This window comes from Phaenicophaeus curvirostris, chromosome 19 (genome assembly GCF_032191515.1).
Source record: "Phaenicophaeus curvirostris isolate KB17595 chromosome 19, BPBGC_Pcur_1.0, whole genome shotgun sequence".
Lineage (NCBI taxonomy): Eukaryota > Metazoa > Chordata > Aves > Cuculiformes > Cuculidae > Phaenicophaeus > Phaenicophaeus curvirostris.
Window position 1 is genome coordinate 7,438,144 of NC_091410.1, and position 18,672 is coordinate 7,456,815.

General features: G+C 47.3%; 1 protein-coding gene across 3 annotated transcripts; it reads right to left on the reverse strand.

Annotated features, from left to right (window-relative positions):
* Positions 1-816: 816 nt before the first annotated feature.
* Positions 817-17,516, reverse strand: WDR45B (WD repeat domain 45B). 3 transcript variants are annotated; one of them, XM_069872876.1, is made up of 10 exons: positions 17,313-17,516; positions 10,306-10,380; positions 7,283-7,384; positions 6,563-6,650; positions 5,932-6,026; positions 5,617-5,807; positions 4,201-4,286; positions 3,259-3,360; positions 2,597-2,654; positions 817-2,279 (listed from the first exon to the last, which is right to left on the reverse strand). In XM_069872876.1, exons 1-9 carry the CDS (start codon positions 17,377-17,379, stop codon positions 2,597-2,599), a joined length of 864 nt encoding a protein of 287 aa, XP_069728977.1. In that variant the 5' UTR covers positions 17,380-17,516; the 3' UTR covers positions 817-2,279. The 3 variants fall into 3 exon arrangements, with proteins under 3 accessions (XP_069728977.1, XP_069728975.1, XP_069728976.1); XM_069872874.1 differs by having other exon boundaries at positions 2,597-2,718; positions 17,313-17,514; XM_069872875.1 differs by lacking the exon at positions 10,306-10,380 and having other exon boundaries at positions 2,597-2,718; positions 17,313-17,515.
* Between the last annotated feature and the right edge of the window lie 1,156 nt (positions 17,517-18,672).

Here is an 18,672-nt window from a genome sequence, read left to right on the forward strand (position 1 = left end):
ATCCCAATCCCCAGGGCGCTTTGCTGAGCAGGACTGCACTCCGCACCGCCTGCTTCTAGCCAGGAGTCAAAACAATTCTATTTAAAGGAATCAATGCTGCTGGACCTCTGGGCCGTAGCACTCATCTTAAGGGAGCAACTTGACATTGTAAAATCCACTTAGTCCTCTTTTGTCCCACGAAGCAGACTGCTGGCAGCTGCCTTGCCTCCCTTTTACCCTGCAGCCTCACAGAGCACAGGGGGTACATTTGAACAGTGCCTAGTTGCTCATTCTGGTCTTTCAGAGCCAGGAACACACTTGTAGTCTCATTGGCTGAGTCCAGGGTAACTGTAATTGGGGATAGAAGTACACGAAACCTCCAGAGCACCATGAGAGCCTGGGGCTCAGTTAAAGCAGCGTCCATGTGAGTTTGCGTGAAGGCAGCCGTGTGGAGCATAAAAGCAGCTGCACCAGAGGGGAGGTCACCCATGCTTGGAGATGGTTCCAGTGCTCCAGCACGAGGGCAGTTTCCAGTTGGTCACGTAGAGCTGTTAAAGGTAGGAAGCTTCAGAGCAGGAGCGAGGGGTGTGGTGAGCGATGCTGAACAGAACTGCTTTGCGCTGGAGGTTGGTCTTGTTTTGATGTAAATAGCAGTGCTGGTGTCCAAGGCAGCACCCAGCACAGTCCTGTCCTCAGCAGTGTCCTGGGTTCCTTGTCCTCTGTTCACAGGCTGGGGAGCACAGTTCACTCTCTGTCCTTCAACCACCATCATTTACTCATGTGTTTACTCCCCAAAAACCTCTGGCACCAGGAGCTCTGGCTGCAACCAGCAGTGACTACAGCAAAATTAGTCACTTTATTTAAAAGAAATAACATATTACAAATAAGTGTGCAAAACAATTTGTGATTAAATACACGTAAAAGCAACATGCAACCTTGACATCAAAACCTGCGTAGAAGTTAGGGCTTAGTATGTTACGCAACACTAAAAGAAACTTGTCAAATTTAGAGTTTGCAGCTAACAACCCCAGAGGGAACGATCATGCCAGGTCTGAAGCGACAGTGAAGTTAAGTTTCAAAAGAGCCAGGCTCCCCCTGGATTAGTGTGTGTCTATTCCAGCTCCTGCTTTAGGATTTTGTGCCTTAGGCAGCAGGAACTATTGATGGCCAGGTAACAATTTTGGGAGAGCGGTTACAGGTCAGCTGGTTTAGGCCAAGAGCACGGAGTGTGCAACAGCTCCCTTTACAAAAAAAGGAAAGGAAAGAAAAGTTTGCAAGTGTAAAGCCGTTATGGAGATGTACAGGTCATGCCACCGGGTTCATCAATCATGATGGATGTGCAAGTGGCCAGTCCCATCCTCCTGCTGAAGGACAGCGATGCTGGAAGCAGTCAGTGCGGTACCGAGGGCAGTTTGTAAACCCAGAATAGCTGTTTCATTAACAGAAGGAATCACCTCTACAGATCCAGAAGCTCCATGGGCCCAAGGGCCCTGGGGGGCTTGCCCCACACACTAAGGAGAAGCTGGCTGGGTCAGCCAGTGCCTCCAGGTGCTCTGTATTTTGGCACCTCTGCTGCTCAGGCTGCCCCCAGCCCCCTCTGCCAGCACAGAGGACAAGCACAGCTCAAAATACAGCCAGCTCTGGGGACACACTCAGCCTCCCTGCTCCCGTTATTCGTAAGGTGTGCTCAGGGGAGGAGAAAGCAGCACTCCTGCTCCCAGCCAAGCCCACAAAGGTTTATTTGAGCATTTGATCCATGGTGTTCCCCCCTCCCAGCCATTCAGTGGAAGTAAAGCAATGCCTGGAATCTCTTTGCACATCCCTCTTCCTAAGGCCGGTTGTACCTCCATACGGCCCCCTGCAGATCACTCAGCGCAGCAGGCACTCGTGTTTCCTCTAAATTTCACAGTTTAGATTAAGAGAAACCCGATAGGCACAAGCTTGTTGAAAGCCACATCTTGAAAACTTGAGTTGATGACAGTAACCCAAAGAGATTTTAACGATGAATACTTGCAGAAATGAGAATAAACATATGTAGTCCACTATGTGAGCGCTGGTTCTGGTCATGTCGGGCCAGGCTTCTCCATGAGGTCTGCTAAATTTCTTTATCAGTATCAGACATTCAGAGACTGTCCTTCCAGAGGTGTGGAATTGCCAAGGCAGCACTTGGACCAGGGTGAGGGAGCACATGAGTCAAAGCTTGTCATCCGTCATTTCTAGAAACTGAGCATAGACGTCCCTTGAACATTCCCCTTTTTGGTTGAATAAGAACTTGTAGTAGCTGCCATCCGCACATATTGCTGGAACAGAAACAAAGTCGTTAGGTTCTGCTCTTCAGAGGTGCAGTTCTGCCCCCTCAGCTACAGCTGGTGCCATCAACTCCAGCTCCGGAGGAGCCCCAAGCAGGTCACCCCTGCACAGCAACCGCCCAACGTGGCACCAGGCTCACCTCCCTCTGCCCTGACACTGTTTGATCCCATTCCCGCGTGGTGCGGAGCAGCCAGAGCTCCTGATCTCAGCTGACAGGGCCCTGCAACACAGCTCAGCTGAGCATTTCCTTCAGTGTAGTTCCAAACCCGGTTCTCCAGACAGAACAGGGGAAGCCTCCAGCACTTACCTATGACAGCATTTGGCTCTGTTCCAAAGGCACAAATGCACGGAGAGCCTGAGGGAACCTGAAATTTGGAAAAACTCCATTTGGAACTGAAGTATTTGGGAAGAAAGCTTGCAGAGGCCAAACTGAAAAAGAGGAAAAAAATCACAGCAATGTAGTAAGGTGTTGACTAGAGCTGATGTAGAACAGATGCCATGTTTGAACAGGTCACGGAGCACACACTAACTGCTCTTCTTGATTGGCTTTTTATTCTCTTCTACTAAGTATGAGGTAAAATGTAGTATTCTGCTTCTGGGGAAAAAGGAACCCTACAACTCAAAACATGAAGCCAGAAAGGTAGTTAAGTAACTGCAAAAGCTGCCAAAAGGATTGATTTTAGCAGAAACTTCTGTACATGAAGCGTCCACAAAGTACATTCATGCTAAGACAGACACTAAAACACCTCCAGTACCCTTCTGGGGGAGGTCTACAGCTCCACAAAGGACAGCAGAGACATGGCAGTTACTGTACAGTCCTAAATCTGCAACTCCACTCAAGCACAACAGATTGACCTTACACCTCCCATAGTAGGGTAGCTGCTGCTGGTTAACAGGTCCAGTGTTGTAAATCCCATTAAAAAGGAAACCCCCACCCCCACAAAGGCTTCAGAAGGACTCAAACATTACCTTGACTGCTTATTTCTTTTAGGGTCTTCTGCAGCAAAAATATGCACTGTGCCGTGGTCACTGGATACGCAGATTAGGGAGGCATCCTGATTGAAGTTAATGCTGCAGAGAGAACAGACAGAGGCAGTGTTTCTACCAGAACACCCCCCCAGCTTCTGCTGTACACAATGCAGCTTCTGCAGGTGCCGAGAGCAGCTACCAGCCTGGCAGGCAAGGTGCTAACAGCTCCTCTCTGCTGGAGGAGCAAGGATGTCTCCAATTCCACCCTCACTGACAGGAGGAGCAGCCCTTTCAGTGGCGAAGGCAGAGCAGAGAGCCTGGTGCAACGGGACCAGCCACACAGCAGATTGTCCCGACATGGGCACCACTGGAGTGGGCCATGATTGCTGGAAGAACACACAGGATTTCTGCTCCAAGGAGTAGGCAGATATTGGATAAAATCTGCAATGCCCCAGTAGAAGAATGGGATTTTCCCCACTCCTGAGAGTGCGCTTCCAGCAGCAGAGCAGACTCACACTTCTGCCCTGCGCTCTTGCATGCAGTGGCCCTAAACCTTTCCTTGCCCCCAGGGGTTCATCCTGGTCTCCGTGGAAGTGTCAGACTGCACCGCTGCATTCTCCATATTTCCATGGGAAGTCAAGCATTCCCCCAGCTACCATTTATCCCATGCAGAGAGGCAAGCCTCAATATCTTTGTTCTTGTCCCAGCCCCTGTAACCCGCACTGGGCTCTGTGCGGCTGCAGCTGCTGCTTTCCCCTCACCAGTACCGAGGAAGCACAGGCCCAACACAGCCCTGGGACTTCGGGCTGCCAGGAGAGCTCTGCCTGGTCACCAGGCCACTGTAACTGTCCTTGGCTTTCTGGAGGTGTCCTGGGAGCACTTACCAGGTGCCTCAGCACAACATCCCCCACAAGAAGACAACACAGAAGCCATTAAACGTACCAGTATATATTGGCTGCCTGCGATCCTCTTCGTAGCTCCTGGATTAAATGCCCTGATGCAGTATCAAATATTCTTATGAGGGTCCCCTTGAAAAGGAATCAAGCATTACATTAGGAAAGACAGAAGACTCTTCACATCTGTGACAGTCTATCTGACCAGCATGCCCATACACACACCATTGCAATTTTCAGCTTGGTAGATTTGAGAGAACCACTCCATGTTAACGTTTGGGAAGAATATTGATTTCCCCCCCTCCAACCATTACCACAATGCTATAGTGCTTTGTTACTGAGTTACTCAACTAAAACTGTTTCTTCTAAATCATGTTCTAAATCGCTAGGGCAGCCCCAGCATCAGTTTGCAAGCATTACAATACACTCGTGTACAACCCTTTGTGCCCAGGTTCTGGGAATCATTTCTTTCTTGCTCCCCAAAGGTCTGTTCTGATTGCTACTGTACCAGTTTTTTCCACTAGGTATAATCAGGCTGTAGACGGTCTTGCCTCACAATTAGCTCAGCTGAAGTAATCTAGAAGGATTAGTTTCACACAATCATTATCTGCATTGATCCAAACCTGAGACATCAGAGATGACCCAGGTTGCTGCATGGGGAACTACTTCATTCAGAGCAAATTAATCTTGACACCAGAGAGGCAAAGCAAGTTAGTGTATCCCAGATAAAGTGATCAACAATTCAACTAGTCCTTCCCCCCCGATGACGGATGGATACACATTGTTACCTATGACTCATATTGAGCACCCAGGCAACAAATGTATAGAATGGTTTGGGTCAGAAGGGACCTTAAAGCCCATCAGTTCCACCCCCTGCAACGGGCAGGGACACCTCCCACTGGATCAGGTCACTCCAAGCCCCATCCAACCTGGCCTTGAACACCCCCAGGGATGGAACAGCCACTGCTGCTCTGGGCAACCTGGGCCAGCACTTCCCCATCCTCACAGGGAAACATTTCTTCCTAAGATCTCATCTCAACATCTCTCATCTTAAACCCATTCCCCCTCATCCTATCCCTGCACTCCCCAATACAAAGCCTCTCCCCAGCTTTCCTGTAGGCAAGTGGCAAAACAAGCTTCTCTCCTCTCAATTTTTAAATGAGCAGTATTTGTTGGGCACATGAATTGTGAACTGCTTAGGCCAGATTTCATACAAATGTCACTGAATGGTCTCTGTTACAGCCAGCTAAAACACAAATGCTGCTGTGCCTGAGGTATTTGCACTGCCATGTGGATATCCTTAAGGAATAGTAAAGACAGAGAAAGACAGAACAAAATTCCATGACAAATTTTCCAGTTGGGTATTTCAATGTCTTTCCTACAAAAGGAGGCGACTTCCTTTTTCAGGAGGCGTTACTACACTAGAACGCACAGTGAATCAGACTTAGGAGGAGATTATTCTTACTTTTTCTGATGCTGTTGCAATCCTTGTTCCCTGCAGATTCAGAGCTATACAGCTCAAGACTCCCTCATGAGCTGGTATGTCAACAGGAGGCTTTTCTGTATTAGCGAGATCCACTATCTGCACATGCCCAGTGTGCGTTCCAGGAAATGCAAGAAGAGAATTATTACTATTTGGACAAAGGACACACAGACCTAAAAGACAAAAAAAATAAATAAATAACTGTGTAGTTCCCATAACCTAATCAGGTTTTCAAACATAGAGCATCAAGTACAAAATAAACTTGCTTCCACTCCCCAGCCCACACATACAACTCACCTTTAGGGTTGTAACAGGTTTCGAAGACATGCAGCTGGTGGGGATTATGTGTGAATGTGAAAACTTTAATCATGGAGTCCAAGACTACGACAATTCTGAAACAGACAGGAAGTTCCTACGACTTAGGGTGGGTAAAATAAGGACATAAATACTAATTCAGACCTGCAAAGGCTTTCAACTGATTTAATGTCTATATATTCTTTCCTCCCTGCCCTTCCCCACTCACAGCCTTGCAAAAACCATGCAGCTGTAAGCCTGCAAAGCACTTTCATCCAAAGCTGTGAGAGCAGAACCCCCCCGCCCACGCAGATCCCAGCTGCTGACAGATGCTCTCGCCCTAGAGATCCGCTTGAATTCCCTTCTTGCACTTCCATACCTAGAAAAACAGTTCACAGGAGAACATTTCCCTACATTAGAGGTCCAGAAGTCTTACAGGCATCAAGTTTTCAGATACCAGTACACTTGAGCTGGGAACTGCTAACACCTAACACTTGCCCCCAGCAGCCTGTTCCACCTTTAATTGCTGGTGGTGTTTATCCAGGTGTTAAAGCAGGATCTTTTTCTGTCTGCAAACAGCTGGAAATGAGTAAGAACAGCACGCAAAGCCAAGCTGTGCATTTGTTGTACTTACCTATCCCTTCGCAGCTTAACTGCTTTGACTTCTGTAGAAAATTCTATTTCAATGACTGTCTTCTTCTTCAGGTCATCCCAGATCATTACTAGAACAGTGCAGAGATTGCATCAGGTCATCAAGGTACATCCGAAGATCCACACCATTTCCATTAGAACAATTTCTAGCTACCAAGAAGGCTAACCAAGAGGTGCATCCAACAGCTAAGCAGTTACAGATGGGCACCCTGCTCAAGAGGTATCAAGGACCACTCATTCTTTCATGCTAGGACTTGTGCAGTTAAGAGCTGGTAAACTCCAACCACAAAAGCTGACAATAAAAATCTGTTTTTCTAAAGACAATTAGCTTTTTTGCTTTGCTCTGAGGGTTACTGAAGAAATAAAGCCTCAGTCAAAGAAAAAAGTAGCATCTTGTCCTAGAAAGCTTGCCAGCCAGGGGCTTCTTCCCCTGTCAGGTTGCTGAGACATAACGTCTCTTTGCAAAGCGAGCTGTGAGAAGTGCAGACACCGTCACCAGGGCTCAGAGACAGCTCATGGCAGGTACCTGTCTGTTACTGCCCAACAGGAGGGAGGCAACTAAATTCACATTAATTTAAACCTGCTGCAACATCCCCTCCATCCAACCTGACCAAAGCTCAAGGCACATGGTTTAGGAGTCCTTTGGGCAGTTTCACACAGACAGCAAAGCAAACATTTTCAACATCTGCTCCTCATGACTCACCTTTGTTAGGTGGGTACTTCGGCTTTTTTCCTCCACCTACCAGTGCTAAATAGTTGCAACGAAACAACATTTCGACATGGCCCACACCACCTTCTAGAAACTCTGGAAGACAAACGTATTTTATTTAAAAGTGTCAGAATCTGTTAAAACACCATCTAATTTTTACCACTGTTACAAGAAAAGCTTGCATTATCTAGCACATCTCTCAGGCACGCAGTCAGAACTGTGTCTTCCTATTCCAGCCAACCTTAAAAAAAAAAAAAGCAGAGAATCCTCTAAAAGTCGGTATGACGGACAAGACATCTCCACTAAAAGGGTGGAGGTTTGCAGAGGCTTTTTGTTTGATCAATTTTTTTGCGTCTGTGTAAGATTAGCATTCTCAGCAAAGTTGCTTTATTTTTCACAGCCAAGAAGATCACAACTGTTGTTACACAGTTGGGACAGGCCTCATTTTCATATACAGAAAAAACAGAGCAAGATTTTAAAGTCAATCAAGCAATATCATCACGGCAGCTTGATCATTTCTGTTACTCAGTGGGTTTGTAAATATGTTTACAAAGGCTGATCACAAATTCATTCCCCTCTCACACACGTTTCAAGTCTGGTGCTGCTCTATGATGCTTATGCCATGCATTTAGGAAACACCAGTAATACTCTTTAGTCCTGAACCTTCTTATTTGCAAGGGGATTTGTCTTTATAGACTTGGTGGCTTTGAAGAAAGAGGGCAAAAGGCTCAATTCTAACTCAAGTGCAATCTCTAGTCTGATCTCAGGAGCGTGCCTATAGCTGCTGGAATAGGCAAGAGGTACCATCCAGCTCCCGCCAGCCTCTGCGCAATGATGCAGAAAACTGAGAGCAGAACTAATCGGCTGGTGCTGACATTTATAGTGCAAGGAAAAGGCTTTTTTCTTTTTAAGACAGGCTTTTCTTAACTGCAGAGGAAGCAGATTATGCCATGCTTACGGTGCAAGTGGAGGAACTAAGTATCAGAAGATTTTGCAATAAAAGAATTTTTCTATTTGATGACATATGAGTGGGGGCTTGGCTTTGCTTAGGTAGCCTAGAGAGATGCTTGGCATTGCAGTAAGGAGATGGAACTGGACTTTCAGGAGGACAGGCTGCAACTGTGGCCTTCAAGGTAGATCAGCAGAGTTAAAACCAAACCTCTACTTTAAAAGACTGTCCAATAACTTCACACACTGGCACGCTGCAGCAGGAAAGGTGGACAAAACTAGTAAAATCCTTTCAGAGCTTGACTTACACTTAAAACTTCAAAAGCACTCAGTAGAGATCTGCGGTCAGAAACAGGGAAGAGAGAGGACAGCAAAAATACCTGAGAAGCCTGAAGGAAGCACTACAGTGGAAAGAAGCGCACACATGAAGGACAGGATAAGAGAGTGCTGCACTACATCCAGGTGAGAAATTTGTACTCAAACTTGGCTACACCACACTGAGACAGATGCCTGGAAAGATACTCATAGTGGGCCAGTAAAATCTTGGATTTCATACAGGTCCTTGCGGTTTCTTCAATAACATTTCCGGCAGCTGAGTTTCCTTCCTGGAGAGTTGTATTTGGACACTACTCCCTCCGACACCAGATCCACCTCTTAACTTCTTTAAGGTATTTACAGCATGACAGCAGTTTGCTAGAGAGAGGTATTATGTCTGCAACAATAGGTCTTAAAACTATTTATGAATGACAACCCCAGACAATTGAAGAACGTGCAATGTGTTCTGGATCTGTGTTAGAACACTTTAATAATTATCTTTACAGTTCTGAAAGGTGATGCTTGGATGGAAAACTGCACGGAACTCCTGAATATAAAAGACACAAGCCAGGGTGTACCAGTTAAAACTTGGTTTCACACTAGGTTAACAAAGTCACAGATGAAGCTGGTTATGTCAGGTAGAGGCTAATATACAGGGAAGATGAACAAGATTCCTCTGTACCCATGCAGCCAGTGCAGTCTGACATCTTGGGATCCACAGAGGAAAGGCAAACTGTCTCAAATGTTTCTCCACAGGAGTCCTGGAAGTATGTCCAGAGCTTTGACAGGGAACTCAAAAGGACTTCAGCCTTCACTCTGATCCTCTTAGCACACTATCACAGATGACAGTCCTAAGACACGATGCTTATGGAAGAACATACTATGAAAAACAGGAAACAGTTTGTCAGCTTTAGCCACAAGAACAGTGACTGAAATCTCTTACAGGACTAGAAAGTGAAAGCATGGCAAGTTTCACAGGAATTGCTATTTTAAATAAATTATTATTATTATTAAATCCTTCCTATCACCACAGGCTGGAAGTACTGGGAAATCTGTTTAGCATGGCACCTTTCTTCCTGTATTTGGGGTTAGAATCCCATGGCTAGGCTTCAGTTACATTTGATTCCTGATAAAGCACCCCATTACCTGTTAATACAGCTCATCTAGTAATTTCTGTTAACACAGGAGAGTAGGCTTACTGCCTTAAGATCCTCCCAAGTTCTTGAGCCTCCAGAGAACATAAAATTTAGAGTATTAGAGGTCTGAGCTCAGTTCCTGCAAGCACTACTTGAAGCAAGTAGGAGAAACATTACATTCAGATCTCCAGTGAGAAGGCAGTGGTTTTATTGCTGTACCAGACTGCCACACCAGAACAGAACAGCTTCTCCTGATGGTACGTGGTACAGCAGCAGCAAGCAGCTCTTCTCCTGCTTGTGAATAACTAGACAACTTAGCTCTTGTTTGGGCCTACAACCATTACCAACAGCTAACATGATTCAGCCTCTGCTGGAAGGTGAGACAAATTAATCATCAGCCAGCTTTATGCAAATTAATAGCATCCAGACATCCAACCAGGCAGTGGCACAAGTAAGAGTCCCTCTGGAAACAGCACAGGATTCCCTTCTTGCAGCTTTACTGAAAGCCTTCCAGTGATGGAACAGTGAAAGCTAAGCAAGAACCTTACAGAAAAAAGAATGACGTGGCTGAGTTCACAACAACACAGAACTAGCACGCGTAATAAGTATGCATTTTACCTTGTTTCTCTTTTTCTTTGAGTGGATCTGCATTATAAACTCTGAATCCATTTTCCATTCCACATGCAAAGCATCCTGTGGCAAAAAGCACATATATATACACACATATATCGTAACTGCAAGGTACACTCCAGAACTAAGCAAGAGTCAGAGGGTTAAGAGAGCATTACTCGATAAGAGCACTGTTAAAGCCGAGCTAAAGACCACCTGCAGGCTTTGTAAGTGATTGCAAGTGAAAGCCCTTTAGAGAAGTTGTCCTCTAAACCGGCCTCTAATGAGAGTGGAAAGCTCGCTATTTTCTTTTTAGGCAGGTGAAAAAACAATGAAAGGAAGGGAGAGCAATTCCCAACCCATCTGTATCCTATGCCTTGCACTACAGAGGGAAGGAAACCTGTATTTTAACTTCTACAACAGCCATTACAGAGCAAGTCCCCTCCTTTCTTATCAGCATTTACACCACAATTACAGCCCCTCCATCCATTTGTTCCCATTTCCACAGAAGAGAGATTCTCAAACACAGCTTTTAAAAATACTCTAAAGAGAACCTACCAAGTCAGATGCCAACAACCACAGGCTAAACCAAGGAACGAGTAGAAACCAGATTAAAATACTCTGGAAAATCGTTTTAGTTACTTTTATATACAGAGTTGTGCAAGTGCCTTTTTAGTGGAATCCCTCAAACTACCAGTATCCTGTCCTGCCGTTTAACTTGCTAATGGGTGAATGTAGCTCCTGATATATAAAGAAATGCCCCTGTGAGGTTACGGCAATTACAAGTCATTAAGAAGCAGCCACCGTTGCTAGAGGCAGACTGACAGAAGATTAGTTGCTACACAATTTACGTGCACTGCATCAAAAATCCAGTTAGGATGCTCGAGGTACCGGTACAGAGATACTCAAATTAGTCTGGTTTTATTCTTATGCACTGAAATGGCTGCAACAATTTACATCCCCCAAATAAAAATCAAGGAGCTATATCTAAGTACATCTTTTCCCCAAAATCAATACCCAAACCCCACAGGCTGGGTGGGAGAAGGAAGTCTTCATTTTTAACAGAAGGTCTCCAAACTAATTGCTCCCAGCCACATGACCCAGGATTTCCTGCACACCAGACTAGACTGATTTGCTGTGGAGAGACGGCTCAGAAGCTGGCAAAAAGGCTCAGAATGCAAGAGACTGTTTCAGGTCCTGCTGGTGTTACAGGTCACAAACAGCTCACTGTGGTCCTCACACTGTAGGCAGCTGATGGTCTTTTTGGTTTGCACACTGCTAGCTTAATATAGACTCAATTAAAAACTGTATATGCTCACTAAAGACCAAGTGAGCAACGTTCAATACACACATTCCACTGATGCAGGTTAAGATATCCAAAGAAACATAGTTGGGGATGTCTTTTTGTTGTTGTTGTCATAACAATACAGAAACATATAATAAACTTGATCTTGACAACAGTATTAGTTTAAAATCTCCATAATTTGGGGAAAAAATGCAGCCAATTTGAGATTCTTTTTAATATTTCAAGAGTTTCATTCCAAGTAAGACCACTTAACAAAAAAACAAAAACAAACAAAAAAACCCCACAAAAAACCCCCAGAAACAGAAAACAGAAAATCAACCAACCAAACACAAAGCTCCCCAACCAAAGCCCAGCAGCAACAAAAAAGCATCACACATATCTTCTGCTTTACAGACCAGTATCTGATGAGGTGGAGGGTGGATATCTAGAAGCATCCATAGGATTCCTGTTCACTGAACTCACACAAATGAAAAATGACTACAGCATCCACCTCTGTACCCTTTGATGCAGAAGGGAAACAGACCAACCCTCTTACTTTAAGTGCAGGCACTTGGAGCACTTACATGCCAGGTTGTTCTTACAGTACCGCAGTTAGCTAAACACACAAAGAGAGGGGTTAACAAGAGCACAATAACTATAGAAAGATTAGTAAATATATTGAAATAAATGCATTTGAATTAACTATCCTTATTTCGCCTCCTCCCTCCTCAACGCATTGTCCTTTAATTTGCTCTGTGAATAAGTAAGAGTGTGCTGCGCTGAAACCACAGGGCCAGTAAGCTGCCACCTTGTGTAGGATACTTTGCTGGGATAACCAGAAAGCAAATTACAATGGAAACATTTGTCTCTACATGAAGCACTTCTGCACAGGATGACAACTGATCTGTTGCTGGTAGCTGTAGCGTGCATCTATATAATTGTTTTTCCAGTGACATTTTTATGTCACCAAATTATATTTCCAGGACAGAGAGAGGGGGGTGCTGGGATGCTGAAACCATTCTGTAGTAACAAAGCACTGTGAAGTTTTACTTGGGTTAATACTAGCAGCTCATAGCAAACGCAAATGGGGCGTTCCCAATGCAATAAAACACAGACATTACATTTCCTGTAGCACTGCTACAGCTTTTCTGCAGGGCCCTCCTCGTGACTAAGACACAGGCTGCTTTTAATGTCTTGGGAATATCCATGCTTTTAACTGCAGACAGAACTGAAGGAACGTGAGTAATGGTGATACCCCCACACAGCTGATCATTACCGGCAGAGATAGGAAGTTCTCAGTCATGGCATCCCCCAAGCCAAACAAGAGAAAAAACACACAGGAAGATTACTGCTACTCGTTCAATTCCATGATACAGGAAGAGCTTTGGAGCTCAGTGTTTCCCACACGACTGATCCCAGCATTCAGTGTGATCACAAATTGGCAGTTCAGCTACAGCTCAGAAGCTCTTGCTGCGAGAGCAGTCAGAGAAGGGAATTGCTGCAGCAATAGGTGTGCTTCCTTCTACAGAAAGGTCACCTCTGGTTTACGAGGGGATAGACACGCTGTCAGAGTCACTGACAGAGGACAACTCAGATAATTAAATTCTTTTTAAAGTATTTACTTCAGATGCTCAGGGACCCTGCATCCACAGAGTGACTGCCCTTACACACAGCTGCACTGTTCCTGCAGGAAATGCAGTTTGCCAACAGTCCCAGTGAGGCCCCACTGAGTTTTGATTGTTGCTCTAAAACCATGAGAAAATGAAGAGTTAAATTAATGCCTATCCTAGCAGATGCCACAGGAGGAAGGGGTCATTGGAATAGGCAGGCTGGAAGGCCCAACATGTAGAAATTGCAACAGTGGAGTCCAGGGAAGTGACTCTGCAGGCTCCTAGCACCTTAGTTTTCCTCACTGCAGCAAGTGGTGTCTAAAGCCATAAAGGAGCCCAGAATCCTTCTAACACTCATGGGATTCTGTAGCTGAGCACTTCAGCCCACTAAACGAGAGCAAATGAATAAGCCAAGTGATTTAACACCAAAACAAGTCCATACCTGAGTTTTCAAACTTGCTCTAGACTACTACAGCAACCAAAGAGGGACTTGTCAGCAATTTACACAGATATTTTCTGGTGGGGTAATTTATTATGATGTTTTGTCTACTCATCTCTGTAAAGCATGTTCATGTCCTTCTGAAAGCATGAGAAAAGTGCCCAAAATCAGGAGTACACTAGCTTGAAATAAAGAACCTAAAGACAGAGTATTCCATCTTAAAACTGAGAACATCTGACAATACAGCCCTTCCCTTTTGGGGAGTTATATTATTTCTTAATTTTCTTGTTTTATAGAAGTGACAAAGGTGCACAATATAAAAATACAGCCTCACTCAAAAAAAAAGAGTGAGGGAAGCACACTTCAGAAAAACTGCCGATGCCAGTTTTATCACTTATCAGTAAGGGAAGGTATGACTTGGACAAACTTACTAGCTCATTCCTCCCATCCTCCCACCATCATGGGAGGGGCTAGTCTTAAATTATTAAGAAATTAGGTTATTGTGACAATATATGCAGACACCCACACTACTAAGCTTCAGCACTCCCTCCAGTGACTCATATTTCTATTTCTGGTAGGAGCAACAAGGAAGAAGTGAGCTTTTCCTCTTATCTACTCTTCTTTGAGCAGACAAAGAATCGCCTTTAATACTTTACTTGTTTAGGGTGTTTTTTTAAAAGTTAGCATGCTACCTACTGTTCAGAAGTCATCACTGCTAACCAGAAAGAGCTCCAGGATCCTGAAAATGAAAGCCAAACATGCTTTTTATTCAAGTTTCTGTTGTTATTCAGTTGGCTGGACAGGGTGGGTAGGATGGATTATTGTTAGGATCAAGTTGCTCAGATCACAGATTCCCAAAACAAATTCCTTAACACACTTTGTATGTGATATTATTAAAAAAAAAAAAAAAAAAAGGTGTTTATGTTGCATTTACTAATACGAAATTTAAGGAAGCCTTGCAACAAAGAACAAGTTGTAAACCCCAAGATGATGTTCTGAGGGTATTCTGCAGTAAAAGAGAAACTTAGTATCCTGGACATTCTCTTTCCAACCCAGCCCCGTGACAGACCAAGCACCAAATATCACTGCATCTACAGACCCCTGCAGCTATGAAATGAAGCTACTCCTTGCAGATCGTTTCCTCAGATCTGTTGCAAACACAAGATGAAGACAAGTGCTAACACAGTTGCTGAAAACCAAACTATTCTTACTGTCTCCAACTCAGCAGGACAGCACAAAGAGAGCTAGCAAAAGGCACACTTCATTAACAGCTTGATATACCACTGACAAATGTCACCAGAGAGGTTAGACTCCAATCAACAGAACAATTAGTGCTTACACACAGCTTCAAGAGCATCAGCAACAGGTACATGAACTGCAGTCTACTGTGACACAAGCTGCAAGAGTGTTTTAGGCAAGAGTGTTATTTGTTACGACAAAAGGACATTACAAAATGATGACCTGCTATTCCTTATTCCACAAAAATGACACTCATAAGTCTAGTGCTATTTTTATATTGCAAATGCAAGACAAGGCATATGCATCTCTATGCTCGGAAAAGCCTTCCCCTTTCTAAGCAAGAGGAAAAAGATAAAGCAAGCAGAGAACTCGGAAGCTTTTCAGTCATCCATGGATCTATATTTGTCTGCCAATATGACAATTGCCTTTAACCACCATTCTATAAATATAAATCAGGCCAAAAAAAGAAGTTACACCACTACTTTTGAATGCTTGGTTCTTACACTAAGACAGTGACACTATGAACTACCTTTCAGCATGGCTGTTTCAGGAGCTCAACCCTCTGAGGACAGGGTCCGAGGCAGCCCTGTAGCACCTCAGGAGGGAGCTGGCTCACTCCCAGGCACCCAGACCAGCCCACAGCCTCCATGAGCAGATGGATGCAGGGATGCACCCCAAACAAGCAGGTAAGTGTGTGGGGGATGCACCCAAAACTGCCCTGCTCCCACTCCTTCTCCACTCTGCTCTCGTGAGGCCCCACCTGGAGCCCTGTGTCCACTTCTGGAATCCCCAGCATAAGAAGGATATGGAACTGTTGAAACGGGTCCAGACGAGGCTACAAAGATGCCCTGAGGGCTGGAGCACCTCTGCTATGAGGACAGGCTGAGAGAGTTAGGGTTGTTCAGCCTGGGAAAGAGAAGGATCCGAGGAGACCTTAGAGCAGCTTCCAGGACTGAAACGGGCTCCACAGAAGCTGGGAATTTCTACAAGGGCTTGAAGTGATAGGATATCCTCAGAGGGAATGGTTTTAAATTGGAAGAGGGAAGATGTAGATTACATGTTATTGAGAAATTCTTCACAATGAGGGTGGGACCAGGTTGCCCAGAAAAGTTGTGGCTGCCCCCACCCTGGAGGTGTTCAAGGCCAGGTTGGATGGAGCTTGGAGCAACCTGATCCAGTGGGAGGTGCCCCTGCCCATGGCAGAAGGTTGGAACTGGATGAGCTTTGATGTCCCTTCCAACCCAAACCATCCCATGATTCTACCACTCCTCTCCTGGCACCACGGCCTGCCCCATTCCCAAAGCTTTCCTGCTGCCTCCCACAGTGGCCACAATGCCCGGGCCATGGGTGGCCTGCCTTCTGCCACAGGGCGCTCCTGGGGGACAGACCCTCTCCCTACACCCCAGTCTCTCCCCCCTGCTTCCCATCACGCAGCCCAGCCCCCCCATACCTCGGCCACTGTTGACCCCCAACCCCACGCCCCAGGTCCTTCCCTTCCCATCCCACACCCTGCCCCCACTCCCCCAGTCCCGTCCCCCACACTCCACAACACCCCAGCCTGTATCCTGGGTCCCTCCCAACCCCACAACCCAGTTCCTTCCTCCCTTTCCCCCCAGCACCCCAGGTTCCCCACAACCTCGCAGCCCAACCCCACATGCCCGCTCTCCCCATTCCCGTTCTGCATCCCAGTTCCTCCTCAACCCCGCAACCTCACTCCATCCCCCCCGTTTTCCCATCCCACACCCCAACCTCACACCTAGGCTCCCCCTTAATCCCACACCCCAGCCTCCCCCCCTCCTTTTCTGCACCCCAGCCCTCCTTCCCCCTTCCCATCCCACACCTCGGGCTCTCCCCGCTCCAACCCTGCACCCTAGCCTCCCCCTCCCCTTCCCTTTCCAGCTCCCCCACTCACATCCCGCGCCCCATTCCCTCCAGCTCTCCCATTCCCATCCCGGGTCCTCTCCAGCCCCACACCCCAACTCCCCTTCCCCTCCCTTCTCCCATCCCACACCCCGGGCTCCCCCCAACCCCACAGCCCGGCCCCCCCAATCCCGCACCTCAGCCTCCCCATCCCCATTCCCATCCCCCCCATTCCCATCCCGGGTTCCCCTCAGTCCCACACCCCAGTTTCCCCTTCACACTTCCCATCCCACACCCCAGCTCCTCCCATCCCCCCGTATTCCCACCCCACACCCCAGCCCCCCCATTCCCATCTCAGATTCCCCTCAGTCCCACACCCCAGCCCCCCTCCCCCTTTCCCATCCCACACCCCAGCCCCCCCACTCCCATCCCAGGTTCCCCTCGGTCCCACACCCCAGCCCCCCCGCTTCCATTCCTCTCCCACAAGCCGGGCCTCGCCCAGCCCCCCCTCATTCCCGTCCCACAGCCCGAGGCCCCGCCGCCCCGGAGCCGAGCCGAGCCGGGCCGGGCCGGGCCGCCTCACCGTGGTCCTGGTTGAAGCCGGCGTAGAGCAGCCCGTTGCCGTGCGGGTTGGCCGGCAGCAGGTTCATGGCTCCTGCCCGGACGCGCCCGCCCGCCCGCCGCCCTTTAAACCATAGCGGCGCCCGCCCGCCTCAGCCCCGACGAGGGAGCCCGGGCCGGGCCGAGCGGAGCCGAGAGGAACCGAGCGGAGCCGAGCCCGGGCCGAGTGTAGCCGAGCAGAGCCGAGCCCGGGCCGAGTGTAGCCGAGCGGAGCCGAGCCCGGGCCGAGAGGAGCCGAGCGGAGCCGAGCCCGGGCCGAGAGGAGCCGAGCGGAGCCGAGCCGGACCGGCTGGCTGCTGCTTCCACCCCAGCAGGCAGCGCCGCCGAGCGCAGAGACCATCCACCTGCCTGTGAGGAGCGCCGAGCGATCGAGCGGCGGTGGCGGTGGTCGGGGGGAATGGCGGGCGCTGAGCGAGGGCAGCGGGGATCCCTGGGGCTTGAGGCACCGGGAGGGCCTGGCACGGCACGGCAGAGCCCCCGGGGCTGAGAGAGCTGCCGCAGCGAGGGCAAACGGGGACAAAGAGAAGACATAAATAAATAAGAAACAAAATAAACAAAGCAACTCCAAAAAAACCCAACCCCAAAACAAAATGAGCCATCCAAATGAGCCCTGAGAGTCAAATATTGAAACAGGAATCTAAAAATACTGGAGGTTTTTGAAAGCCAAGGCCATTGATCCAGTATGTGGAATATTTCAAAGTGGAATATTTTGCTTTAAGCTAAAGTACAGTCGAGTTTCATCTCAGCAGTTGTGGTTTGAAAGTTAGACAGAATGTCCCTCTTACAGCACGATTTCTTTCTCTGAGAGCTACCTGAGAGGAGGTTGTGGAGAGGAGGGAGCTGGGCTCTTCTCCCAAGGAACAAGGGACAGGATGAGAGGGAATGGCCTCAAACTCTGCCAGGGGAGATTTAGGCTGGACATTAGGAAAAAATCTTCACAGAAGAGGTCATTGGGCACTGGCAGAGGCTGCTCAGGGAGGGGGTTAAGTCCCCTTCCCGGGAGGTGTTTAAGGGACAGGTGGACAAAGCGCTGAGGGACATGATTTAGTGTTTGATAGGAATGGTTGGACTCGATGATCTGGTGGGTCTCTTCCAACCTGGTTATTCTATGATTCTATGTTTTCCTTAAAACTGTGTTTTTCAGACGGAGCGATGATCTGTGCTGAACGGATGTCTCTTCTGTAATCACCTCTGCAGTATTTTTCTATCTCAATGCCGAGGTCAGGCAGAGCTGGTTTCAAAGCTGCAAATGAGCAAGACTTTTGACTATTGGAAAGTTTCATAACATTAAAATTAGACCTTGGACAGTAATACCTGCAGTG

Coding starts and splice junctions, on each gene's coding strand:
- WDR45B (XM_069872874.1), bottom strand. CDS start 17,379: ATGAACCTGCTGCCGGCCAACCCGCACGGCAACGGGCTGCTCTACGCC. Junction 5,808..5,931: donor AACCTGTTACAACCCTAAAG/GTGAGTTGTATG, acceptor TTTGTCTTTTAG/GTCTGTGTGTCCTTTGTCCA. Junction 2,280..2,596: donor AGAGCCAAATGCTGTCATAG/GTAAGTGCTGGA, acceptor TTTCTGTTCCAG/CAATATGTGCGGATGGCAGC.